The following is a 27,457-nucleotide window of genomic DNA, read 5'->3' on the forward strand; positions in this document are numbered from 1 at the left end:
TCTAGGCACGGAAGATAGCAAACTTAAAAGCCCTGAGCTAGAAAAGTATGCTTAGTGCATTAGATGATGCCATGTTATTTATTCATTAAGCATTTACTGTGTGCTAGACACCTGCTAGGGAATACGAAGATGCAATCAGACATAGTTTTTACCTTGAAGGAGTGTCAGCTTAGTGAGGAATACAGCATTTAAACAAATAATTACAGCACAGGATTACAACAATGAAGTTATGTGCAAGTGGCTAGAGATGCCCAGCAAAAGGAGTACCACATCCAGTCTCGGGGACTGGGGAAGGATTTCTGGAGGTGACAATTTGGGCTGAGGGCCGAAGGAATAGGAATCGATAATGCAAGGGGAGGAGAGGGCTTGGACATTTTAAAGCCTGAAAACACAGGACAGTTGGAAACCTGAAGTCCCCGGAGAGGTGGAACATTAGGCTGATGAATGTGGAAGAGGCTGGATCATGCAGATCTCTGTGTGACAACCTGAGAAGGAGCTTTTATCCTTTGGATTATGAGGACTAGTGCTACGACTCTCTCACCATATTTTTGGGCTCTTCCTCACCCCCCTTTTTATCCAGAGTACCAGAATCTTTCCCCATTCTTCCCGCTATTGCCGTATTCCTACACCTCCTTCCTTTCCCAGTGGCCAGGCCTCCAAACCCCGCTCTTAGGATGTCCGCATCTTTCTCGGTCACCAAGGGCCCAGCCTGAGGCCACGCCCCATTGCTACGCCCCGGTGACGCACGGCGCCTAGAGCGTGGGGATTCCCGAGGCCGTGGCCACTACCCGGCATGCCCCGCGCCAAGATGGCGGCCTGAAAGCATCGGGCAGCGGTGGAAAGTTTGTTGTGGGATTGGAGTAGTCAGCCCTTGAGGCTAGAGTTGCGGCGGGCGGGGGTGGGGGGACACCAGCACTGAGTAGGGGCAGAGGAGGGACTAGCTCCAGGGTTGAGAAGAGGAAACAGAGTGGTAGAAGGTTGGAGGCAGAAAAAAGGGAGATTGGGAAGGAAGGGAGGGGCCCTAGGATCCAGTGGCAGCCCTGGGAGAGGGGGAAGGGTCCAGGGCGGGGAAACCAGAAGTAGGTCTGCAAACTCTGGAGAAGCAGAGTCACGGATTGGAGGGAAATTTCTGAAGCTTGTGATGGAGGCCCGACTGTAGCAGGCCGGTGTGAGAGGAATGGGGTCTTTTCCATGGAGGAGCATATTGGGGCAGGGGGAAAGAGAAACCTGGAGGATTCTGGGCAGGTTTGGTAAGGAAGGAACTAAAACTAGTCAAATGACCCTCTTCCAGACTTAGATCAGCCTTTCCATAGTTCCTTAGCAGCATCTGCCCCAATTTCAGCTGAAGATTCTGGGTCCCCAGGGACTGGAAGAGTCACAGTGCCTGCTTGGAAAGAAGAGGTAGCGACTTGCCCAAACCCAACCCCGGAGCGGGTAAGGTGTCCTCCCCTGACAGGCTGGCATGCTCCCTGGAAGCAGAATGCATGGGCTTCCAATGATGCTGAGAATCGTTTAATATGAGGAGGGTGCTCTTTTTTTAAAAATGATTTTAAAATTACAGTTGGCATACATTATTTTATTAGTTTCAGGTGTACAACATGGTGATTACACACTTGGATAACAAAGTGATCATCCTGATAAATCTAGTACCCCACTGACACTGTACATAGTTATTACAGTAGTACTGACTATATTCCTTATGCTGTACTTTACATTCACATAACTATTTTGTAACTACCAATTTGTACTTAATTCCTTTCTCTTTTTCACCCGCCCTCCCATCTGGCAACCATCGAAAAATTTTTTTTATCTGAGTTTGTTTCTGTTTTGTTTGTTTTGTTCCTTAGCTTCCACATGTAAGTGAAATTATATGCCATTTGTCTTTCTCTGACTTACTCCACTCAGCACAATACCCTCTGGGTCCGTTTATGTTGTTACAAATGGCAAGATTTCATCCTTTTTTATGGCTGAGTAATATTCTATTGTGTATTTGTACCACCTCTTCTTTATCCATTCATCCATTGATGGATACCCAGGTAGCTCCCAGGTCTTGACTATTGTAAATAATGTTTCAATGAACGTAACGGGATTCCCATGTCCCTTCGAAGTCATGTTTTGGGTTTCTTCGATAAATACCCGGAAGTGGGTATTTAGCCTTGTAGGCTTTATTTTAAAGTCTTTTTGATGTAAGTATTGCTACCCCAACTTTTTTTCTTCATTTCCATCTTTATGAAATATCTTTTTCCATCCCTTTACTTTTAGTCTGTGTGTGTCTTTCGATTTTAAACTCTCTCGTAGGCAGCATATGTGAAGATCTTGTTTTCTTATCTATTCGCCACCCTATCTTTTGATTGGAGCATTTAATCCATTTACATTTAAAGTAATTGTTGATATGTAGTTATTGCCATTTTTTATTCATTTTTTTGTTGTTTTTTTCTTCTTAAAGAAGCCCCTCCAACATTTCCTGTAATATTGGTTAACAGAGCCCTGTCACAAGCAGTTTTCTACATGCTTACTGTATCTTCTTTAATCTCCCCATCACATCTTCAGTTTGACATCCTGCCTGAATTAGAGAAAGGCTCCTTAGTGTTCTTTTGGGGATGTGGATTTGGTGGGTAGTGGAGTCAGAGGAGGGGGAAAGGCTGGTTGGGATTATGGAAATGAAAAACAGATCAGTTTATAGTAAGAGGTCAAGTTGACTGGTGTAAAGGTCTGGGAATGTTTATTACATTATTCTCTGTTCCGGAGACCCCTGATATTTGAGAGCTACTTTACAGTCTGGTGATGAAAGGACTGTATAACTTGTGCCTTTCTCTTCTGGTAGCTTACTTCTCTTTTGTGTTCTCTCCATCAAACTACGTTAAAAAAAAATCAATTTCACTAGCCAAACTAAATATGGCTTCAGAGATAGTGGACTTGGGGTTGGAGAAAAAGGAAGAGGTCTGGAGCCACACAGAGTGTAGTGAATATTGTCCTCACTTCCTTTGATGCCCTATGGTTATGCCCAAACCAGAGTTGGGAGCAGGCTTTTTATTGAAGCCTGTTGCAAAGCCGGCATCTTCTTCATGATTGGACTGGGAGGTCTGGTTTGATCTAGGACATCTCAATAACTGTCACCTGCTCCCTGCTTCCACCCCATCTCTGCCAGAAAAAGTCTGACTCCAGGTAGACCAACCCAAATCACTGTTACTAGGCCAATTTCAATAACTTCAGATACCTGAAGAACTCTTGCTATTTAGTTGTGACTCCATTTCTAGAAGCTTAGTAACCTTTTATTTCTGAAGACAATTTTTGGATGCCCCCTTGGGAATTATGATGACCAAAGACAGTGTGGTGAGTGCACATAGAGGTTAAGAGCACTGACTCTGGAGCCAGACTACCTAGTTCATATCCTGGCTTTGCTGTTTGTAGCTGTGACCGTTAGAAATTACATAGCTCTCTGTGCCTCAGCTTTCCTCATCAAATGAGTTTGGTAAGAGTACCTATCTCATAGGTGTTAGATTCGCTGAAGGAGGAACGCACAAGGCCGAAGAGGTCAAGCAAGATTTATTGTAGCAGAGTGACAGACTGGCTGAGCCGAAGATGGCATTAATCCCGATATGAGGGGACCTGAAACTTATATGGGTCTTGAGGCAGGCCTTTTGGTGGGAATATTTTGGGTGGGTAAATTGGCGGGGAAGGGAGGGAGAGCTCAATGAAGTAAGAGGTGAGCATGTAGCATTGCCAACCTGGATGCAAGGTCCGGTTTCCACACGAAGGTAAGGGAGAAGTCAGGTTCCCACACTACGGTGGTAGGGAAAGGACCCTTCTGGACCTAAGATTTCAGGCTTTTTGTTTTATGGAATAGGGATGGTGACTTGGTCTTCTGTAGCTGCTTCCTGCTGAATAGGGGTGGTGGGATCTGTTGAAAAAGGGTTTAGTAGTGGATAGTTGACTGGAATGTGGCATTAACTGGTAGGTTCAGTTGGCTGGAGGGCTTGATAGTGTGGTGTGGAGTGAAGTAGCATGACTTCCGCTATAGTCTGGTTGGTAAACACGTGTAAACGATCTTGGAAGAGGGAAGAAATCTGGCGCAGTATGCAAGGCCCAAAGGCCAAAATGAGAAAAGGTTTGGGGCCCTATGAAGGGTAAGAGCCAGGTAACCCAGATGGTTTTTAGCCAGGTGTCCCAAGAATTTGCTTGGTGCTCTTATCTTGTTGGCCTTGTCCTTTAGCTTTTTAGCTGCATCTCTTACTAGTCCTGATTAGTTAACATAAAAACAACATTCTTCCTCTAGAAAGAGGCAGAGACCTCCTTTTTTGGCTGTCAATAAATCTAGCCCTCGTCTGGTTTGTAAGATGACAGCTGCTAGGAAGTCAGTTTGATCCTGTAATTGAATTCTACTTTTTACAGTCTCATCTAGGCTTTCTTGGAGATCATTGGACAATGCTTCGAAATAGGATAGAGCAGTGGCAAGTCCCCCAATGCCTATGCTTAGTCCAGTAGTGACCCCCAGTGTAACCAACAGTGGGATGACCTGAATAACCCTTTTATGTTTTATGTAGTGTATGAGGGAAATTGGTAAGGTCTGGTTATTGGGGGCTATTATCTATATTTAGAGAGAAAGTACAAGTTCCAGTCCAGTTGGTTGGAAGGCAGAGATAAGTGCTAGTCCTGCATAGAAAGAAGACCCCTTTGTCAGGTATACAAGTAGAAACATGTATGGATAACAAATGAATAAGAGAATAGATTGTTCCAGTGTGTCCTCTCTGAGGCTCGGAACTTCAGGCCATAAGAGTTGTAGCTATAGCAGCTCCAATCAAGGGGGATATACGTGAAGGAGATTAGTAGGTCTGCAATGAAAGTGTTGGGGAACTGCAGAGACAGTCATAATCCAAGGAAAGAAGGTGGAATATGGAACAGTTGTAAGAGGTTGCAAGGACTTTAGGGTAACCTATGAAGCAGACAGGTTGTAGAAAGAGGCCATTAACCTCTGGAGAGACTTGGTAGTCTATCCATTGAGTTCAGTGTTCATCGGATAGTTGGATTGTGACTGTCTGATTGTATAGACTGGAGGGTAGATGTCCTGCAGATATATTGCTACCAGTTCTTGTGAAACAAAGGGGAGTCTTGGAAATCAAAGGGTTATGAAGGGTAGTGGGTCCTATTACTGGTATGGAGGGATGTGCTACCTTTGCAAAGGATTGGGCATAGGTGTGGAAGAGAGTAGAAGCTTGATTAGCCTGTGCTTTGGAGTAACTTCCAAGGAGAGTATCTGTCCTTTCAAGGAAAATGGAGCCTTTTTCTTTTTGATACGAAAAGGTCATTTGAATGTGGTCCCGTTTGGTGAGGGAAATGGGGAGGTCAGAATATGCTGAGGAAGAGAGGGAAAGGCAGAACCAACAGTCCTTGGCTAATGTGGGGTTGGATTTATTGAGGAGAGAATGGATGAGATTGAGAGAATGCTCAAGATTGGTGGTAGTGAGAAAGCTCTGCAGGGAAGCAGAAGAGGAAGTAGATGATTGGTAGGAAATAGACTAGGAATGAGTGACTGAAAGGTGTTACGAGTAAGAGACAATTTAAGGAGGATGTGGCTAAAGGCTTGGAGACAAGACTATCAACCCCCACAGTGGAGATTTGAGAGGGGCAGGCAGGACCTGCAAATTCAGTAAGGCAGAGTAAGTGGCCCCCGTATCAATAAGAAAGGAGATTGGCTTACCTGTTACTAGTAGAGTTACCTTGGGCTCTGAAGGAGTAATAGGCGTGGGGGCTGAGGGGCCCAGGCACCCTCAGTCTTCAGTGGTGAGGCCTAGAAGGCTGGGCAGACTGAGGTTGTTCCAACTTTTCAAAGGGAAGAGATGTGACCCTCTCTTGACGGAGTAGGAATAGGGCCCTCCTGGACATAACAGTTGGGTTGTTGTGAAGGTTCCATAAGTTAACACATTAATATATTTAGAACAGTATCTGAACCTCAATATGTATTTGTTATGCTAGTCAGATCTTGGCACTAATTTTGGCTTCATGATCAAACCTGGTGTCTCTCTATGGAGGACTTGTACTGGTTTGGGCTGCTGTCATGAAGTTAGAGAGATGAGGCACAGCTTTTAGATAGTATATACTGCATATAGTGAAAATATCCTCGATCTATTTAAAGTGATGTTATAGTGCCAATGATTTCCTGTTTGCAGCTGCAATTATTTTCTTTGCTGTTGAGTGGCAATAATAATAATAATGCTTCTTGAGCATATTTTATGTGCCTGCACTGTTGTGAGTGCTTTAAATGTATTAACTAATTTTCATAACAACCTTGTGAAGTAGATACTATTATCCCCATTTTACAGATGAGTAAATAGAGGTGCAGAGTGGTTAAGTAATTTGCTCAAGGTCACCCACCCAGTAAGTGGCAAATCTGGGATTTGAATGCAGGCAGTCGGGCTTTGGCAATTGAGCTTTTTTTTGGATTTGGTAAGAAGATAATTTTTAAATATGTCTAGTGGCAGTTTGTATCTCTTTTCTTTTTTGTTTGTTTCTTTTTTGTTTGTATATGCATATTGTAGTAAATTTTTTGGTTATTTAAAAAATGTTTTAGGAGCTGAGCCCCTCATCACAGCTCTCTCTTTTCTCTCAGAAATAATAACTGATGTTGGGATTGTGGTGACAGAGCCCTCTGTGCCATGCGAGCCAAATCTAGGCTCTCTTCATGATTCAGCTTCGCCTTTGGAAAACCTTGGGCCTGGGTTTGGTGAGAGACTGACATTAGGATCCACTCTAAGCATGGCTTAAAGGGGTGTGTATGTGGGTGTTAATGTAGATGTAAATATAAAGCTCATTTCTGACTGATTACTGACTTGAGCAGTTGAAGTAGCTGTAGTGTAAATTCACGGACAGTCTAGATGCATCTTTCTTTTAAAAATAGTAAGTAGCAAACTACACAGGAGAAAAATAATACATGGCATTTTAAGCATTTCCCTCCCCACAGCGTAAGAGGAAAATGGAAAACAAAAGCTTCTGCTGAAGCTTGTGTTGCTGAGCCTGGCTCAGGACTCAAGACTTTCCTTTTAGCCAGGCAGGAGGCCTTTGTGCAGCCTTGGGGCAGAGGTGTGCCCAAGGTTTGATCCCTTGGCTTTCCTTTGCCCTGTATTTAAGACTCACTCTTCCCCTCCTTCTGAGTCATGCCCTGTCTATTTAACTTGCCCTCAGGCCCCATCTTTTTCTTCAGTAAATGACTCTCTACCTTGCCATCAGAGTAGGCACGTGCCTGGTGTGTAACCAGATTTCAGGAAATTGGGGGTTCAGGAATTAGGGATTTCCCTAGGAATTCTGACCCAGCCCTGTGATGAACTTTTCTATTTGTTGTGGCACATATGATTTTGAGAGATAGCATCTGTCAGCCTCTGTTCCCCTCCTCCATTTCCTTAAGAGCCACATATCTCAGGACAGTGTACTTTATCTTGACTTGTGTTGCAAGCAGCATGCTGAAACGTGTTATCTCCATATAGTACACCTTTGTGTTTTGGTAGAAGTCCTTAGACTTTCTGGATTCAGGTTACATTGTAGCAAATGATTAAACTGCAGGGTGAAGTGCGATGGATTTTGAGTTGAGTCTCCCCTTTTTACTGTTTTCTTTTTGTTGTCTAAATCAGTTTCTCCTTATAACACCCCTTATTCATGTATTGTCTTTGAATCTAATCCCTTCACATCCTTACTACCACATTTTGGGTGCCAAGGACCTCTGGGTATCCTGGGCCTTCATTTCTCAACCTGGATTCAGCCTCTTAACAGTACTCCGAATTTACCTCATTCTCTCTAGCTTCTGGGCATCTGCAAGTACTGGTCCTGCTGTCCGGAATGCATTCTTCCTTTTTGTCCTTCCAATCTCAGTTTAAATGTTCCTTCCTTTGGGATCCCACCCCTCTTTAGTGCCCTTCTTTTGTACTTGCTCCTGTTTTAATACTTAAGCTTTAGTGTAATTGCCTATTTACTTGTCTAATTCTTATAAGACTATAAGTGCCCTTAGAAGAGGGACTGTCTTATTCACTACTGTATTCTCCCATTTAGGATAGTGCAGGGCACATCATAGGTGCCTTATAAAGCTGTGGTGCATACAGAATGAAGTGTGGTGGGCATTCTCTCCCCACTTTAATCTACCTTCCAATCCTCTAGCCTCAGTTGCTGCCATTCCACTTCATGTTTCTTTTCTTCATTGCTCCTAAATGTGCTGCTGTTTCTGAACTTGTTAGGCTATCCAATTACTTTATTCTTCTTTGGTGTGCATTCTACTCTCTCCATAATGCTCACCCTTTCTCTGAAACTCTGCTCATTCCCCTAAGACACAGCTCTTCTGTTACCTCCTGTGAGAAGACTTCCCCGCTTTCCTTTTCTTTTTTTTTTTTTAAGGCGAGGCAACCCTTGGTTGACCTCACAGATTGCAAGGACCTTGTCAGTTTATAATCCCTTAGTTTTTATGTCTACAGCACATGGTCTTCCTAGGTGGTCTCCCATCCAAGTACTAACCAGGCCCAACCCTGCTTAGCTTCCGAGATCAGACGGGGTCGGGCTCGTTCAGGGTGGCATGGCCGTAGACTCCGTTTCTTCTCTTGGTCCCCCCACCACTTTTTTGAACCTCCATCTGGCACTTACCATGTTGTATGGTGAGTTCTCTGTTTATTTGTCCATCTCTTTCACTGAGCTGACCCACTGTAGAGGAGAGACCCTCCCTGATCACAGGGTAGGGGTATGGGACTAGGGAAGACTGAGAGTTGGGAGTGGGGTGAGCAGTATAGTAGAGTTTGATTTTGGAGCTAGGCAAACCTGGTTTAAATCAGGGAGACTCTGCCACTTACCAGCTGTGAGACTTTGGGCAAGTTGCTTAACCAGTAGGATTCTTGATCTTGTCCCTTATAAAGTGAGGGTGACATCTTTTTTGCAGGAGTATTGAGCATTAGAGATAATGAGTTTACAGCATATAGCGTAGTGCCTGGCATATGAAAGATTCTCAGTAAATATTTGGGAAACTAATGTATAAGAAAAGATTTTGTTTTACTCAAGCTAGAATAAGCCTTTTGCTTTCTGCCAGGTAGTCAGGAGCATTTTTGAGGTGGGAGTAAAATTGAGAGAGTCTCTTTTCTTGTGATGAAGCAATAAAAAAGGTGAAATTGGGGCCATTGTCAGTGACTAGCCTGTGCAAAATAAGATTGTTGATGCTTCTCTGCATTCTTGTATTGTAATGACTTCTCTGACATATCATGACATGCACATAGGATTGGTAGTGATCTTGGTGGGTACAGGTGGGGGCGGGTAGATGGTGGATTTGTAATGTATTTAAGGCTGTGGATGACTAGATGGGGTGTTTGAGGATCCATGTCTTCTGGTGTTTTATGAACTGAAAGTGTTGGATGAAACTGGTGGAACACATCTAGGCATTGAGGAAGCCAGACACTTTGGCCCCAGTTTTCTTAGGGCTTTGATGATCTTCTTGTGCCACAGAACAGGGTTAACTCGGATACTCCCCAGAAATGGGGCTGGTAGCTGAGACTTACCGTCCTTTCTTTGCTTGTTTATTTTTAGTATAGTTAACGGGGGTAGTTCTTAGTTCACCAGTTCCCAACGGAAACCAAAGGAAGTTGTTTCCAGAAGTCTAGACCTCTTAATTGTATGATGCCAGGTGGTACTTCAGTGTGAATTTACAATCAAATGAGAAAGATATGTCTGAATTCTCAGGAGGGCAGCCTTCTGTCTGGACCTTAAACCCCTGCCCCAACCAGGTACCCTCTCCTCTGTGTCTTCAAAGTACTCACCTCACATCAATGCAGGTGGCCATTAACCTTTGTATCTCCTGCAAGGGGCAAGGTCTTCTATCTCTGAAGCTTCTTAGGGCCAGGGTCTTTTACTGAAATCTGAGTATCTAGGCCCTACATAGTAGTTGCTGAGCTCTCCTGGTTACTGTGTGACCCCACCCAGTCCTTCTTCATGGAGACTAACGCAGATAGGATCTATCTGGCAAAACCTTTTGAAAGCTTAAGAAGGAAGGTTCTGCATAGACAAAAAGTGATAGTATTAACAGTAGCATTACTAATTATTTTTCAGGGTTGAGTTAATGTTAAATAATTTTCCAGGTGCTTGGCATCAGCTCTCTCCCTTTTCAGCTTTATGTTCACAACATGCCCCTAAGCCAGCAGGATAGGGTTAAAGTTAAAAGAGGAGGTGAAACACAGGTATATTTTCTTGCTGAATTAGCATTTCTAAAAAGTCTTTGGCTGCTGGCATCCTCTTTATTATTCATTAAGCTTCTTTTATTGCTTCTAACCTGCTTGCTTTCCTGGTTGTATCACTAGTCTTATCTAGGTGTGTTCCAAGCTCACAGCCTGGACTTACTACAACCTTTTTAATGCCTAAACTGTCAAAAAGATGAAACCAATAGCTAGAGATGAGTGCGTGGAGTAGTTTTTCCCTGGGTGTTCCTCCTTCTTTGTGCACATTGTAGTGTGGCATGTCTTCACTGTATGGCAGGAGTGGTAAGCTGCATTGTATGTTAAGCAAATTTGAGAGGAGGTTGGGTGAGCCAGCTGGACTGGATTGGATTGTGTACTTTTAGGCTTCAGAGGGACTGGGTCTTCTGGACTGGCCATGAGTAGAAGAGTGGGACCGCTTTGTTAGTTGCTATCTCGAAAGTGCCAACTGTTTGCTCTCAGTGACATTTGGAATCCATAAAGAACATGGCAGAATTGTTGTGGCTTTTCTGTGGCTCCCTAGAGAAGACAGTTTTCCATGTGTGTACTGGAATTAGAATCAGAGGGATCTGTCCCAGTTCTGTCTGTGGTCTTGGGCAAGTCACTTGTCTTCTCTGTCACTTCAAAATGGGAGAACTCCACTTGTTCTATGGGCCTCACTAGGCTACGAGGATCAAAGGACGTGTAATGGAAGGGAAAGTGCTTCCAGAATGGTAAAGCACAGTGCAAATGGAGGGTTTTTGTCTGTTCGTCTAGGGCTTGTATGTTTTTATTACAAACATATATCCTTGTGTAAAATACTAATACAGAAAAATAAAAAGACCGCTGCTTAGTCTAAGCCCTTTTTCCAAAGACAGTGAACTGTCTAACAGTTTTAACAACTGCTAACCATTTATTATGTATCCTAATCATTTTTGTGTCCTTCTAGACAGTCCTCATCATGTATTACCTGTAAAATAAACAAAACTCAGTAATAACACAGACTGTGCTTCAGCTTGCCCTGTTCACTTAACAAGTTACTTAGGGTTGACTACTCCCTGTTGGAGCCTTTGAGGAGCCCAGTTGTAGCCTCCTTCCCAGCTTGGGGGGCTCCGCTGGGGCTGGCTTTGGGGGAGGGATGGAGAGGCTTTACTACAGGTTCCCACCACAGTGGCCTCGTTTATCTCTGAGGGATTGTTTATTATTCCAAGCTGAAATTGTCCAGCAGGAGTGCCCTTGAGTGGGAATCAGGATGGATATAAGTGTGATGTGGGCATCAGCTCTTCCATCTCACGTGTCTTTCTCCACTTCAGACCCAGCTGGTATTTTTTTATTATTTAAAAAAAAATTTTTATGGGTGGGGATTCTAAAGATAGCCTGTCCATGATGTTCATGCTTTCTTATCAGTCCAAGGAAGACGTCAGAGCCTACCTGAAGAGTTCTTTTTCTTTTGTAGATGGTTACCTCACCCTCAGGCCTTGACCTTTTGAGCTCCAGGGCTGTTGTCAGAGCAATATGGAGAACCCAGTGAGTAGGCAATTGGGAAGCCAATTAGAGGCTTTTCTGCCCGTATCAATCATTAACCTGGGCTTGGGACAAGAGCCAGGCCCATATTTTGTGGGGTCAGGGTAGTCACTCTTCTCCCCTTTCTACCCCGAGTCATTTAATCATCTGCAGGATTTTCCAGACAGAAGGGGGAATCCCTCTCTGTTTTTTCTCTCAGAACATGTTGCTCTTCTCCACTAAGCACAGCAGTGTTTGCTGATATATTTGATGTAGCTTTCCTATCCTGCTGTCCTAGGGGTCACTTCTTGTGGGGCTCCACTGCTGTGGTTGCATTTACCTTGAGCTCTGTAAGCCAGGATGTGTTACTTCTCTTAGGGTAGTTCTGGAGGCTTCAGGAAAGAATGTTTTCTGCTGTTCCCTGGGCTTGTTGTGATGGGAATGCCAGCCTTTCTGGGCATTGCTCATTCTGAGAGGGTGGACTAGTCTCTGTTGGAGTCTGGGGAGCCTGACTATAGCATAGCCTTTATCCTTGCTCTCTGGGTTCCTCTGAGGCCAGCTCCCTGGGAAGAGTCATCCCCTTGGTCCTTTCAGAAACTGAAAGATGCTAGTGTGCTACCCTTTCCCTTGACTGGCCCAACACTGAGCCGGGTCACACACTGCCCTATTGTACTGTGGTTTTGATTGCAGCTCTTGTTGCAGCCTCTGATCCCTGGGCCAGTTCTCAGTCCCTTTCCTCGGAGCCTGTGGGAGGTGGCGGGGTAGACTCTGCTGGCACAGGCATGGGATGGGTGGCAGCTGCAGTTGTGGGTGGCTTTGTTCTTAGAACCCAGCTTTCAGGACTCTGGTGTAGCCTGACAGCAGTGTTTAGGGGATAGGCAAGATGGGAGCTGCCCCCCTGGTGGCAGCAACCCTTCCACAACAGCTGACCTCTCTTTCTGTTGACCAACTAGAGAGCCTCGTTACCTGGGGTTAGTGAGCTGGACTCACTGGGTGGCAGGGGGAGTGCTCCACTTCTACCTGGCATGATCTCTGGATGGGAGAAAACCTCTGAGGATCTATCTAGTGGTAAGTCTGGGGGAGTTTTCCCTGTCAGGAGAATGCAGCGTGTACCTCGGGCACCTGCAGCTTGGCATTCCTTCTGTTCTCTCTTTGCAGCTCCGGAGTTGGGCTGCTCACAAACCAAGCTGTCTGTTTGTATGGAGTGCCTGGAGAGTGTCTGCCATGAGGGTGTCTGCCATGAGTCTGTTGCTAACCATGCTAACCAGGAAAGCTGACTGGTTGGGGAGAAGACACTAACCCTGTGAGTCTGACCTGGGCCAGCTAACCTGCCCTGAGAGTACCACCAGCAGTGCTTCTGTCCTCTCTTCCTGTCTCCATCCTGGCTGCCTCCTCCTCCTCGCTTGTTGCTTCATGCCATCTCCTCTGCTCTGTAGTCCTTACTACTGTGTTCCCTCCATCTTCCCAGTCTCCTTGCTGTGAATGGGGATGTGCCCCCTTCATAACCAGGAGAGGAGAGTTTCCTGTGCATGGCCACCTGCTCACCTGCCAGTCTGCTGCTGCGCTTGGCCTCCCCTCAGTCAGTACCACATCTCCCAGTTCTTTCTTAAAATAGATTTGGGCAGAGTTTCTGTTTAATCTGCTTTTAGCATCACAGAGTTTGAGAATATCCCTCAGCATGCTGTTTCTTTTTCATTCCTCAGAGACAGATGGGAATTTTCTTCTAGACTGAATAGTTTCCTCCTTTTTTCAAGAGGGGAAAATTGAATGGTGTCCCCATCATTGTCACCCCAGTATGATAATTTAGGATCAGCTAGCTGCAAGGTTCTCCTAGGGGTAAAGGAGGTTGAGGAAAACCTTGGCCTGGTCATGGGAAATTCCCTGGGCAGAAGAGCGAAGTTACTTAAACTGAAAACTGGAGCCCACCTAAGATTTAGCTCCTATTGGTGACTATTACTCAGGGAGGTGGAGTGAGTGGAGTTTGGCCCCCTACCGCCTTCCACGTCTGGAACTTCAGGTGAACTTTAGCCGAGAAGGGCTTGGTAGGGTGCCTTAGCTCAAGGGGGCAGGACCTGGCTTTGGACTCCATAGTGAGTCTAGAAGAGGCCCTGACCTCAGATTGGGAAACTGGTGAACAGCCCGCCATGGAGATGCTCCCACCAAACTCCCTTTTCCCTCCAGGCTTAGAAAGGAGAAGGGGGCTCTGGCGATAACAGGAAGGCTGATTACTTGGAGCTCCCTGGTGTTCTTCACAGGTAACTCTAGACAGACGTTCTGTGTCTCTAGCCTCCGGAGGCAGTGCAGTATGGGGTAAGCTGGATAGGGAAACTTGAAACCTACAGGCCTTCAAAGTAGGTTCTGTATCCTTGGGCTAGGAGGGAAAAGGCAGGGGGATGCTTACAAGCATGGGGTGGGAGCGTGTAAATGTGTGAGCCAGTAGGTGCTGCTCAGATGTTTAGGGACCCTGAATAGGGAGTTAGCAAGCTGGAGGGTTTGTGGCTTAACTCTAATCAGGAAAGCTAAAGGAGTCTCGAGTGGAGGCTAGTTCAGGACCACCCCTCACTTTGCCCTTCCTTAGAAGAGGGCATGGGGACTAATGTCAAGTGCTGGTTACGATTATGAGGATATTTTCGCCCTTAATTTATGTTGGGGGAGGTTTGGTTTTCTTGGATCATCATCAGTAGGCTTCAGCCCCTTTGTTCTTGTCAGATATTTGCTTGGATGAGGTTAGGTGATAGACTTGAGGTGTTTGCTCAGGTGGGGAACCAGATAAGTACTCAAGGTCACCAGCACTAGTTCTGAGTCCTCAGGATTACTTTGTGGAAGAATAATATCCACCTCTTTTGGCTTTTAAAACCTGTTAGTCTGTTTCACTTAGAGTAGGCAAAAGGCCAGGTCAGGGCCACAGGAAGCTTGTCCCAAGAGGGTGAGGTTGTACTTGCCCAGAGGGGTGGCAGGCATGCTGTCGGAGGGGCAACAGGACTGGTCTGGGCACAGACTGGCATCTTCCAGCCTAGTCATCAGCCCAGAGCAGGCCCCACCCCGTGAGCTGCTGGCTGCTTGCCTGCCACGCGCCCAGGATTGCTAAGGGCTTTGCTCACATATCTCAGGAACAGCTGCATGCTGGAAACAGGGCTGGTGGCAAGTAGGAGGGGCGCATGGGGGTCGGTGTGGGGAAGGCCGAACCCCACCAGCTCTGGAAGGATTGGCTCACTGTGCTGGAGGACTGTTCTGCTGTTCACTGAGAGGGGCTATATTAATGGTGGTGGGGGCCTTCCTGGGCAATCCCCAGGGCCCCTGCCTGGTTACCTAGTTAGAGGGCTGGCTCTTGCAGGGTTGTGGTTTCTGTTTCTTGGACCTCGGAGGCAGAGCCTGGATTTCAGAGGCTTGAGAAGCAGCTGGACTTGTATGGCAGGAATGTAACTTGCCTCCAAAGGCGCAGCTTCCTCCAGGCTTACAGAGTTCAGACACTGTACATGCAGGGCTCATAGCTAAGGACAGTTCCTGCAGGGGAGACACTAGTCTCCATGTGATCAGACATCCATGTTTTAGCAGTTGATGAGGGGATTTAGGAATGGCCTGTATTTATTTTTATTATTTATATCCTGCTGGGTTATAAAGGAATTAAGGCAGCCTACAACACAGCTGGAGTATTCTGAAGAAGGACTGGTTTTCCTTTCCTTTTAAAAGCAGTAATGATTGCTGCTTGATTCTTTTGACTTTTTTGGGGGGTGAATTACGAAGAGCTTTAATGATTTTGGTGGTGGTGTGTGGTCCCTTCATGATTGAGAAGATTGGGTTTATTGTCCCCTCAGGGTCCCCCACTTGGTTGATTCAGTGACAGCTGATTCAGTGAGCAGAAAGACATACTAGGGTCGGAAATGGTCTGAGCCCAGATGAACTGTTGGGGCCATAATTTCTTGAAGAGAACATGGGTGACATGTGAAGCGAAAGAGGCAGTTGGGTTTTTCTAGGGCAAGGCAACTGAACTGGGTGGTGGAACAGTGGAGTGAGGTCATAGTGCAGAACTTGGGAGCTGGAAGAGACGTCCAGTCTGGGAAGGCAGAAGTTTGAAAATCCAAAGAGCCACACCCATTTTGGATTCAGTCCAGTCTCCCTCTGCTGGGCCTGTGTTGAAGTGGCCTCTGAGCCTTCAGAGGATTCTTGGACCTATCCCTCTCCTGCATCTTTGACTTTGTCTTGTGCCTTGGGCAGACCTGCAGAAAAGATGGCATAAGGAAGTGAGAGGGCATCCTTAGCTCTTGGGCTTGAACCTTTTTGCTGTTGCCGCCTGTGGGTGTTTTCTGGGAGCAAGAGTAGGGAGAGAAGTTTAGAGAGAGTCAGGATTTTGAGGAGGTTTCTCCTTATCCCACTCTATCTCCAGCAGCGGTGATCCCTGCCACAATGGAAGTCCTGGTCACGTATACATACTCCATATTCACAAAAGGGAGCAGACATGAGTCCTATCTTCTGGTTAAAGAGTGATACTTGGCAAATTTTGAGTCTTTTGATTAAAGGATACTGTTCAGCCTACTTCTGGCACACATTTCTCCATATATCTGTTTCTGTCTATACTCCGTTCAGCTGTTCAGTGGGTTCACAGTGCAGGTTCACTGTGTGTGTGAGTCCCATTTATAATGAAAGCAGACTTTGTTCTCTGGAGGCAGTGAATCATGCCCAGTGGGCTGTAATCAGGGAGAAGGTATTTAATACAGGGCAGGCGGCAACAGGCGGCCTGCAATGACTGGCAAATTACAACATGGCAGTTTGGAAGCTATCACCTCCCTCTCCACCTCAGCAGATACCGGGTTGAGTCTCTCTTCCAAAATGATTTTGAGTAAGTGAAGAATGAATACTGCGCAGAAGAGGAAGGAGGAGGCGGAGTTGGTGGTGGGGCAGTGACGGGTGAGGAGAGCTGCTTTTTCTTCCCATCCACCTCCCCTGAGATGGAGAGGACTTACTGCTGCTCTGGGTGTCTCTCTCAACAGTGCCTGCAGGGCCAGCCTGAGAAGCCTCAGACCAGACTGGGTCAGCCAGAGGTTTTATCCTAGTCCTCAGCCTTTCCCCATAGCACAGCTGTTCTTGTAGTACAAACCCAGCATGTGATCTGGTAGCTCCACATCCTTGATCAGCAGCCCCCAATACCTTGAAGCTCAGATAGTTTGGGAGTGTGGTTCTTCCCTGTTAATTTCTAGACCTTCCAGAAGATCATCTTCTTGGAAGTGCCCTGGAACTGGCTTGGCATCAAGAGGCCCCAGAGACTGTTTGCTTGCTCATCAAGGCCCATAGCCCATTTCGAGCTGTCCAGCTGTTTTCCCTGGATGCTTCCTTTTCTCGACACAGGATTAGGTAACCTCCTGGGGCTGAAACACTCCAAGTCCACTTGGGCACCTCTGGGTGAAGGAGATGTGGCTAGTAGAGGCTGCACCTGGTAGCTGGGCTTCTTGGAGAGACTGCTCTGCTGCCTGTCATCTTTTCCCAGCTTGTGGGCCTGGTGTCCAGCTGCTGCTTGTTTTGTTCTCCACTGTACCTGGCATTATTTTCACCTTTGGGTCTGTCTTTCCCTGTAGCGCTTCCCGTCAGGAATAGCGGCCCGTCAGGCCCATTGTGTTCCTCTTCAGTGCTGGAATTGTGGGCCCCTGTGGGCCTTATCTGTGGCACTTAGCAGATCTCAGAAGCTTGAGTGAGGGCCCTGACATGCACTGGTATTTACGGACACGGGCAGGGAGTGGCACAGACTCTCCCTTGTGGACTTGCCTTGGGGACACTGCAGACTCCCTGGAAGACTGTTTCCCTAGTAGGCATTGCCTTCTGCTAACCCAGTTGGGAATGGTTCCCTGCCCTGTGACTGACATGTGTGAAAAGACTAGGTTCTGGCTGGGAGAGAGAACCTACCCATCCCCCTACCATTCATCCCAGAGAGTCTGTGTCTGCATTTCTCCCCATTTCACTGCCAGCCACATCCACACTGTCTGCCCCTTCAACAAGCCAGACTATGTGGCTGTAGAAGTCCTGGGAATATGTACTATGGAGCCGGTGAGTTGGGAATTGAGGTCAGGATGAGACAGGATGAGCTGAAGAATGTGTGGCAACTAGATATATGGCTGTGGGCATGGAGTGAGGCTGCTCTCCTTACGGGTAGAATTACCAGATACCTGGGCGTGTCAGTGTCTTCCCTGTTCACACACCACCCATACACGTGTCCTGGTGCCTAGAGGACAGTGCGGGCATCAGCAGGAAATGGATAAGGAAGAAAAGAAGCAGCTGAGAATAGAGGGGACTACAAAGGGGCCTGCAGGAAGAATGGGGCTACTCAGCTGACGGGATCAGATAGGGAAGGGAGCTGGGGCCTGGCTTCTGAGGCCCCACTCAGGAACCTTCCCTGAGTTTTGTAAAATCTCGGCTACCTGTAATGCCTACTCCTGTGTCTCTGACTCTACCCTCTTTTCCAACTCATATACAACTTCCTACTCATATCCTCTGAGTATCAGCCTAGGTACCCAGGCTGGCTTGGAACTTTCTGTGCCTCTCCCCCAGGCTATAGGAGCTCTCACCTTAGGGCCCTCTGGAGGGGTAGCCCTGGGGAACCCGTGGGGGTGACTTGTTTGCTCCCCACACCCCAGGAATGTACTGTCCTTTCAGGCCCGCCCGGATTCCTGCGCAGGGAGTCAGCCCGACATAGCATGCTGCTTGTGCCCTGTGGGGACACGTTCTACCTCACCGTCAGAGGGGTGGAGGTTGGTGGCTCGTGCCTGCTGTCACGCTCCAGCTCCCCCAGAACCCCAAGCCAGAGACCAGGCTGCCCAGACAGAGCAGGGAGGCCACTCCTGCTTCCCCACCCTCCCTACCCGCTCACCATTCTTCTTGCCTCAGGCCCTGTTGGAATGTGACAGGAGTCATGGCCAGGGCATGTCCCAACAGCAGGAACACACGCTTTAGCCCGCAAGGCTTCCCTCAGCCCCCAGTTCTGTTTGGGTAGATGGCAGCAGGAAGATTGTTTATGCCCAGAAGGCCACCTAAGGTTACTGCCTCCATTGGTCCCTGTGGTGGCTGCTGCCCCCATGCTGCAGCCCAGCTTATTACAGGTGGGGGCAGAGTTTGGAACCCCAGGAACCTTGAGGGGACTGCACGGGTCACTCAGTCCAGCCACCTCATGCAGATGAGAAACAGGCTTATCTAGTAAGAAAGGACCACATGGTGGATCAAAAGCATCACTGAGCTGGGAACTCAGGTGTTTCCAGACTTGGGTTTTCTACACCAGGGTTTCTCAACCTTCATACTGTCAGCACTGTGTGCTGATAATTCTTTGTCGTGTCGGCTGTCCTGTGCATTATAGGACATTTAGCAGCAGCCCTGGCCTCTACCCACTAGATGCTAATAGCACCCACTTCCATTGTGATAACCAGAAATGTCTTCAGACATTTGCCAGATAAAGAAGGGGGAGGAGGGACCAAAATCACTCTATTTGAGAACTATCATTGCTCTAAACTGCCTTTTCAGATTTTCTCTCCTTGACCTACCCCTCCTCATCACAAAGTCTGTTTACCACCATTGTACACAGAGGTAGTCTTTGGGATCCTTCTGGAAACGTTGCTAGGAGCTTTTTCCCCAGCATATTCTTAACGTCTCTACTAGGTTTTTTCCTGCTGTTCTCTTCTGCAGCCCATGTTGTCCAAATCGCTTAGTTGTTTCCAGACTCTGAAAGGCCTGGGAGATGCACAGGACAGTTGTGGGTCAGGAGAGGGACAGGATAGGACCCAGACCTATTTCAGAATTGGGTTGTGAGTAAGCTGAGAGCATGAACACGTACAGATACATGTGACAGTGCTTTCATGGAGAAAGGTAGGAATCCAGTGTTTCCAGTCCTTTCCCACTTCTACCTCTTTTCCCTCAGACCTCCTGTTCCATGGCTTTTCTGCCTGATTCTTCCTGAGGGGGGAGGGGGAGCTTCCAGGTCCCAGACTGGGCAGGCTGGCCTTTGGCACTGACAGAGAGGCGGCTGACACCTGGTCTCCACTTTCTTCTCTTCTCCGGTTTCAGGATCTGTTGGCTAGAGGAAGTGGAGGGGCCGTGGGATGTGGAGAGCTGAGGGCTAATTCCCGGACAGCGGAACAGAGTGAGCTGCCGACAAACAGACGGTATGTCCCTGTGAGGCCTGTGCCCCCTACATGGCTCTTTTCTGGGGAGGCTGATAGGTGAGGGGGCAGGCAGGTAGCCCTCTCGGTCGGGGGCTGGTGAAGAGTGGTAGAGGGACTTGGCCTTCAGGGCTCTATTGATCTTGGAGACCTCCCCACTGAGGATCCTGGGTTGGGTGAACATCCTCAAACCTTTTTTTTCTGTTTAGAGTTTTTTTAAGCTAATATTTATTGGACATTTCCTAAGTGCCAGGTATTGTTCTTAGTGCTTTACATAATCTTTATGACATCCTATGAAATTGATGCTATTCTCACCCCAACTTAGACTTGAGGAAGCTGGTGCATAGAGAGCAGTTTTCCCTCTGAGGCCTTCTTCTGAACCCAAAGGAGAGTGGTGGGCTGCCCTTCAGACTCTCTGCCCACTCCCCAGGCACAGTCCACTCTTCCTGGTGCCTAGGCTCTGCCTTTCACACCTCTCTGTTCCCATTGGACCCATGCCCCCCTCCAGCACTCTCCTGATTCCATGGGCACCGACACACCAGAGTCCAGCCCTTCTAGTGACACCGGCAATGCCTCTCTTCCTGCCTGGCGGCTCCTACATGTGTCCTCTTTTACCATCCTTTTTCCCTCAGTCCAGAGGCCTCTTTCCTTCATTTCTGAGCTGCCTCCTTCCTTGCTTCCCCTCAGCAGGTCAAGGAGCCCTCACCTCCCAGAATGACCAGTGCAGCCCCTGCTAAGAAACCCTACCGTAAGGCACCACCTGAGCATCGGGAGTTGCGGCCGGAAGTTTCTGGATCCCGGCTCGAGCAGGAGGTCAGCAAGACCAGTACCTTCACCCTGACTGGCAGAGGCGGGCCCCTGAGGCTGGGTGACTAGCCAACTTCTCCCACCTGAGGGGTCTTCTCACCCCGAGTTGGGGTGAGAGTTGGCATTGCTAATAGTGTCTGGGGTCTCCTAGCTCCAGTATTGCTAGTGGGAGCAATGTAGGCAGCTGTGAGCACATGTCCATATGTCACAGAGCCCCAGAATCTTCATAATTCAGCAGAAAGGATCCCACGCATGCAGTTTTGTCCTTCCTTCAAGAGGCAGCCCACCAGATAGGGGTCCTAACCTGCTGGAGGTTGGGACTCTGGTCCTCCACTAGTGGAGGAGAGCCATTCAACCTGTATCCCCTATAGCCCAGCTACTTCCATCAGACTAGCTGTTCCTCAATCCCCAGAAGTCTAGCTCTTCCTCCAGCTTTGCTTTGTTTGGCTAACATTTGTGAAATACATTCTTACTGCTAGGAAGCATGCGTGAGGTTTTTAGGAGGCCTTCAGTCAATTGCAAATCATTCTCCAAATTGGTTATCCTCCCTCATTAAGCTTACTAATGGGAAGAAACAAGTATTGTGGTAAATTATTGTCCTTGCTACCGTATTTCCACTGTGGTTCAGAGCTTGAGAGATAGTTAGCACATGCTGCTCATCAGGAATACTGTGGCCACTTTGGTCAGATTCAGGGCAGAAATGCTGTGACTTATCCCATTTCAGTTCAGGGAATATTAAATTAAAAGACCAGGTGTTGTGCTAGGTACCAGCCAAAGGACCTTGCCCTGGTTTCTTAGATGAGGACACTAAGGCTCAGCAAGGTCAACATAACCAGCGTGTGGTAGAAAGGGATCAAATCCCGGTGTCAGTGGCTTCAAAGTCCGTGGTGTGGCCACCCACCTCATTTTCCTGCCCCTGACTGGCATTTGAAGCAGTCAGCTCCATTGGGAATGGGCTCTTTGACATTCTCCTCTTGCCATAGCATGTGCCTGCTCTGCTTTGTGTCTGGCTGAGTTCTGACTCTTGGACCATGGCCATCGTAGGGGGTTTGGGAGAGTGGGGCAAGAGGGTAAAAGCAAGACAAGACACTTCAGTCCTCTCAGGATTAGCCCAGAGGCTCTCCTTCACCCATATACTTGTTCCTCCCGAGCCCCTATAAGGGCCTGAGTCTGCCTGATTGTCAGAACTTGGAACCCTACTATGTAGCTCAGCCTGATTTCTTCACTTCTCTGGAAGGTCTCTGCCATGTCTGCAGGGGTCACTAGGATCCCTCTGAACAGCTGATAGCCTCTTAATCCCTGGAAGAGGTAGCATATGTACTAGAACTTACTTGCAATTGGCTCTAGGCTTAAGAGAGGGATTGGAGCTGGTGTGCATAAGGGTGAGGGTTGGAAGGGGTTCTTGGATCTTCTAGTTGGCCTGGGATGGAGTAATCTAGGCTTATCTGGGCATTATTGGCTTGATACCATCTTTACAGGGCTCTTCAGCCCATTCCGGCTGTGAGAGTCTTTGGGTTTCAGACACAGCCCTTTCCAGGGCTCTTTGGAGGGTGGGCCAAGCAGGAGGCCAGTGGTCCAGAGCTGAGCCTCAAGCTTCTGTTCTTTTGTGCCCAGGGGCCCCTGACTGACGCAGAGAGGATGAAGTGAGTATCTGCTGCCCGAGAGCCTGCCCTGTCTCAACTCTGTCCCTCTTAGCTCCAGGCAAGGCTATTGGTACAGTTGGGCTTTTCTTTGGATGAAGTAGAAATAAAGGTTGGGTTGAGTGTTTTAAGGACTCTGGGAGGAGGCTCGATATTGTGAATATTCCTTCTGGAATAAGAGCTTTTGTTCCATGGCCTCCAAGAGAACCTGGAACCAAGGAGTGGATGGCTCTGAGGGCCTGCTCTTGCCAGCGAGTCTTTCTCTGGCTCCTGGCTCTCCTGTGCCATCTGCCTCCCTGTAGCCCTTTCTGTTGGCCATGTGAGGCCTCTGGAGAGGAGGGCAGTGCTGGGCTGGATTTCCAAGAGATTAATAATGGAGTAGCCTGATTGTGCAGTGGGGAAACTGGAGCTGAGGGGCTTGGTGGCCGGCTGGCTTGGGCTGTAACCAGAGATAGACTGGGAATTGTACCCCCACCCAATTCTGTCTTCTCATTCTTCTCTAATGAGGGTGGGGGTTGGACTGCCCTCTACCATCCTCTCTGCCTCCCCGCACTCTCCAAGCCAGGCTATGTTCTCAGGGCCCTCAGGCCTATGGAGTATGCTGCCCCAGACTCAGGCTGAGTCTCAAGGAGTCCCCTGCCCCGAGTTGCCTGTTCTCATGTCATCCCTACTCTTTCTTTCCTGAGCCCGGCCCTGAGCCCAGGGCTGGCTCTTCTATCCCTGATACCCCTCCGCCCTTGACCCCTCACTCTGCCAGGCTGTTGCAGCAGGAGAATGAGGAGCTTCGCAGACGTCTGGCCTCAGCCACCAGGCGCACCGAGGCCCTTGAGCGTGAGCTGGAAATCGGGCAGGATTGTCTGGAGCTGGAGCTGGGCCAGAGCCGTGAGGAGCTGGACAAGTTTAAGGACAAGTTCCGTAGGTATGGGAATGAGGGGCCAGGGTACACATGCACATATCTCCTTGTTCATAGGTGGTTAGCTGGAAGAGGCTTCAGAGATCATCTAATTCTGATGAGAAAACTGAAATTCTGGGAGAATGATTTGCTCAAGATTCTATACCAAAGATTCTGATCAGGATCTGAAGAACAGGGTCTTGACTCAGGGTCTGCTGTGTATTCTCTACAGGCTGCAGAACAGCTACACAGCTTCCCAGAGGACCAACCAGGAGCTGGAGGACAAGCTGCACACGCTGGTAATCTGTCCAGGAGGGCAGTTTGGCAGGCACTGTGCTCACGGCATAGCAGGGGGCTAGGACTTGCTAAGGGAATGCTGTTCTGCCTTGGGGCTTGGGGAGGAGGGAGGAGGCAGTGGTGGGGAGGGGACCGCAGTGTGCTATGCAAGTCAGGACTGTCTTAATGCTCACACTGTTTCTCTTCTCTCCTCGTCTTCCCCTCATGCTGCCACCGTTGCTGCCGCACTCTCCTCTCAGGCCTCTCTTAGCCACAGCTGGATTTTTGCAGTTGCGTCTGAGTTTGTGTTTTCTCCCTTGCCCTGGCCGCCTCCTCAGCTGAGATCTTGGGTTGCTGGGGCCCTGGTCATTTCCCTCTGCCCACTCCCTTCCTCTTCCTCATATGAGGCCTGTTCAGTGGTCCGTACCTCCTTCCTGGGGGACAGCTGGGAAGGCTGCACTTGGCTCAGGCAGAGGTACTGATTGATGTCACCACTGAACACTCACAGCCTCTATTCTGCAGTGGCAGCAAGCCCAAGCCATTGGTGGGGGAGGAGGAGCCGTATATCCAGCCCATGAGCTAAAGAGCAGAAGGCTGCTTTTGAGCCTGCAGCTCCCTCCCTGCTCAACTAGATAATCTCACAGACTCACCCAGCTGCCACCCAGCCCACTCTTCCATCTTTCTAGCCTGATCCTGGAAATAATTACATACATAGACTTCAGTGCCTGGGTTTGCACAGTTATTACCTCTCAGATACCAGCTGCCTTGCCTGGTGCATAGAGCCCCTCTACTTCCCTCAAGGCATGGGCAGCTCTCATAGCGCCTCTGTCCTGGGCCCAAGTGGCAACAGGTCATGCTCAGAAAACCTCCACCCTACAGTCAGCCTGGAGAACAGGAGAGGTGTCTGGTCTTCTGTCTGTCCATTGTCTGTTTCTATTCCGTCCGCCTTGGCTGCCCTAGCACCTGTGGCTTCCTGTATTTCTGGGCTGGGAGGAGGGGCAAGGGAGGAAGGGCTGGCTGGGGTGTAGGCTGTGTTCACCAAAAGTCTTGTGCCTCAGATTAAGAAGGCTGAGATAGATAGGAAGACACTGGATTGGGAAATTGTGGAGCTGACCAACAAACTGCTGGATGCCAAGAACACCATCAACAAGCTGGAGGAGCTCAATGTATGTGAACCTAGGGGGCCTTCCTCGCTGGTGGCTGTTTTCGTCCTGGCTCAGCCCTGCTCCCTTGAGCAGCCTGGGCTCTGAACCACATCTGTATCTGCAGGAGCGGTACCGGCTGGACTGCAATCTAGCTGTGCAGCTGCTCAAATGCAACAAATCCCACTTCCGTAATCATAAGTTCGCTGATGTGAGTACAGCACCCTCCTTGGCAATGCCAGTCTAGCTTTTTTAGGACTCCTGTAACTCTAGTTTCTACATCTCTTTCCATCCTCCTGCCTTTAACTACCTCTTTCTGCTTTGCCTTCCCCTCACCTGCATGTCTCCTCTCAAGCCAGTCAGCTCAGCCACTGGTTGGTGTCCTGTGTGCTGTCAGGGGCCCATCACTAGGGCTGGGGGCTGGCTCTGTTAGTATTTTTGGAACAGCGACAAGGAGAGAGGAACTCAATTTTAGGATCCTATGCAAAAATGAATGGGCGGCCAGAGCTATCAGCCATAATACTAATCCCTTAATTCCAAGGGGCAAACTCTATAGACGCCAGAGCCTCAGGCCCAATCCAAGGTTGATAGGGCCTACAAAGGAGAGGAGTTATTCCCAAGGCTGCCAGTCAGTCCAGATTCTCAAACTTATATCTGATTGGGCAGAAGCTACTGCTAAGATGGGAGAGATCAAGTTTGAGAGCACATCGGCCTTAGCATCAGTTCTAGGTTCAGATCCTGGTTGTGTTATTCAAAAGCTTCAGGTTATTTTATCCCTACTTAGCCTCAATTTATCTGTGAAATGAGGATAGACTTTGGCGTGCTATAAAAGCACAGGAGATAACAAAGTGCTGAGCACACAGTAGTACTTGTATGTGTAGCCATGATTTTTGCCATGGGTCAAGCTATCTTAGGTTGAGATCATTCATGTCTTTCTTCCCTTCTCCTGCTTCTTTACCCCAGCTGCCCTGTGAGTTACAGGACATGGTTCGGAAACATCTGCACAGTGATCAAGAGGCTGCCAGCCCAAGCCCTGCCCCCAGCCTGGCACCAGGGGCTGTGGTACCCACCTCTATCATTGCTCGAGTGTTGGAGAAGCCAGAGTCTCTCCTGCTCAATTCAGCCCAGTCAGGCAGTCCTGGGCGCCCTTTGGCTGAGGATGTCTTTGTGCATGTAGACATGAGTGGGAGTGCCCTAGGTGACCCAGCTAGTCCCCCAGTCCCTGGAAGTCCAACCTCCCAACCCAATGGGGAGTGCCACTCTCTGAGCACTGCTGGGGGCTCCCCAGAGGAGGAGCTGCCCCTGCCAGCCTTTGAAAAGCTGAGCCCCTACCCGACCCCATCTCCACCACACCCACTATATCCTGGCCGCAAGGTAATAGAGTTCTCTGAGGATAAGGTTCGAATCCCCCGAAACAGCCCCCTGCCCAACTGCACTTATGCTACCCGCCAGGCCATTTCCCTGAGCCTGGTAGAGGAGGGGAGTGAGCGGGCCCACTCCAGCCCAGTGCCCAGCAGCCCTGCCTCAGCCCAGGCCTCACCTCACCACCAGCCCACTCCAGCCCCCCCATCACTCAGTGCCCCAACCAGCTCTGCCAGCTCTGAGGAGGACCTGCTGGCCAGCTGGCAGCGGGCATTTGTGGACCGTACTCCACCACCGGCCACTGTGGCCCAGCGCACAGCCTTTGGACGTGATGCACTCCTCGAGCTGCAGCATCATTTTGCTCTTAGTCCTACTGACAGAGATGAGGAGGTTCTGGCACCTTCTTCCCCACCTGAGAGAGGGCTTTTGCTGCCAACAGAACCTGACTCTGGCCCTCCCAGGGAGGAGGAAGAGGAAGAGCTGAACCTGCCCATCAGCCCTGAGGAAGAACAACAGAGCCTGCTGCCCAGTGATAGTGGCACAGAGAAAGGGCCTGGCACTTCCCACATGGAGGGCAGGGCCTGGGCACTCCCCAGCTCCAGTCGTCCCCAGCGCAGCCCTAAGAGGATGGGGGTGCACCACCTGCACCGCAAGGACAGCCTGACCCAGGCCCAGGAGCAGGGCAACCTGCTCAACTAGGGTTCCTGCTTGCCTTCCTGTCACTGCTGCACTGGGACTGCATGGAGGCCCCTACCCTTGCAGCTCAGGGTCCCCTACCCAGCCTACGCCCTTGAACTTTCCTCCCTCCAGGCCTGCACAGCTCTATTCCCTGTGCTGGTAGGGCCAGGCAGTGGGACGTACCAGGCTTTTCAGCTGCATTGACTGTGACTGGCACCAGTTTGCCTCATGGATTTTTCCCTTTTCTTTTTGGAATATTTATTCTCCAAAGGTAACATACAGCCGAGGCTTAAGACCTTTCTTCAGATCAGCCCAGACCAAATTGGGCTCTTCTGGGGAGCTGAGGGGTATATTACATCAGTGTTCATCCTCCAACCACCTTTCATATCCATGATTTTTTTTTTTTTTTGGCGGGAGGAGGGGAGGTGGTCATTGGGATTATTAACCTTTAATTTCTATTTTCTGTTAACCTCTGTATTTTCCGCCTGTTTCTCTCTCCTCCTAAATCCTTTGCACAAGCTGTTGCCTTCAGGGGGCCTGGCACAGTGGGCCCTCAGGGATGAGGGAGAGGGTTGACTCAGGGCTCTCTTCAGCTGTTTCCTTCCTCCCTCTGGAAGGGAGTAGAGGGTGGGACTCAGGGGCCTCAAGTTGGGCTCTAGGTGAGGCCTAACTCCCTCCCAACCCTGGCTCTAGACTGTTACTCCCAGCTTTGGGAAATTTTCACATCAATGGCTATTTTAAAATTAAATAAAACTATTTTACTGGTATAGCCTAACTTATCTATTAATGATCTGCTGCTGCTCTCCCCATTCTTGAGTATTCCCAGTTCTTGTAA

The 27,457-nt window shown here is 48.7% G+C and overlaps 1 protein-coding gene and 1 non-coding gene across 28 annotated transcripts; one reads left to right on the plus strand and one right to left on the minus strand.

Moving 5' to 3' along the window:
* Positions 1–739: 739 nt before the first annotated feature.
* TJAP1 (tight junction associated protein 1) lies at positions 740–27,397 on the plus strand. Of its 27 annotated transcripts, none has more exons than XM_011354687.2 (13): positions 770–842; positions 1,343–1,434; positions 11,644–11,714; positions 12,644–12,758; positions 12,849–12,993; positions 19,731–19,828; positions 20,513–20,638; positions 22,247–22,275; positions 23,030–23,191; positions 23,397–23,463; positions 24,499–24,606; positions 24,710–24,793; positions 25,546–27,397. In XM_011354687.2, the coding sequence occupies exons 7-13, from the start codon at positions 20,540–20,542 to the stop codon at positions 26,641–26,643; spliced, it is 1,647 nt and encodes a 548-aa protein (XP_011352989.1). In that variant the 5' UTR covers positions 770–842; positions 1,343–1,434; positions 11,644–11,714; positions 12,644–12,758; positions 12,849–12,993; positions 19,731–19,828; positions 20,513–20,539; the 3' UTR covers positions 26,644–27,397. The 27 variants fall into 27 exon arrangements, with proteins under 27 accessions (XP_011352997.1, XP_023383423.1, XP_011352989.1 ...); XM_011354693.2 differs by having other exon boundaries at positions 782–842; positions 1,292–1,434; XM_011354701.2 differs by having other exon boundaries at positions 819–835.
* LOC111736206 lies at positions 8,445–8,563 on the minus strand. Its single transcript, XR_002779126.1, has one exon. It is a non-coding gene; the product is annotated as a 5S ribosomal RNA (ribosomal RNA).
* Positions 27,398–27,457: the final 60 nt, after the last annotated feature.

Source organism: Pteropus vampyrus, unplaced genomic scaffold, assembly GCF_000151845.1.
Source record: "Pteropus vampyrus isolate Shadow unplaced genomic scaffold, Pvam_2.0 Scaffold18, whole genome shotgun sequence".
Lineage (NCBI taxonomy): Eukaryota > Metazoa > Chordata > Mammalia > Chiroptera > Pteropodidae > Pteropus > Pteropus vampyrus.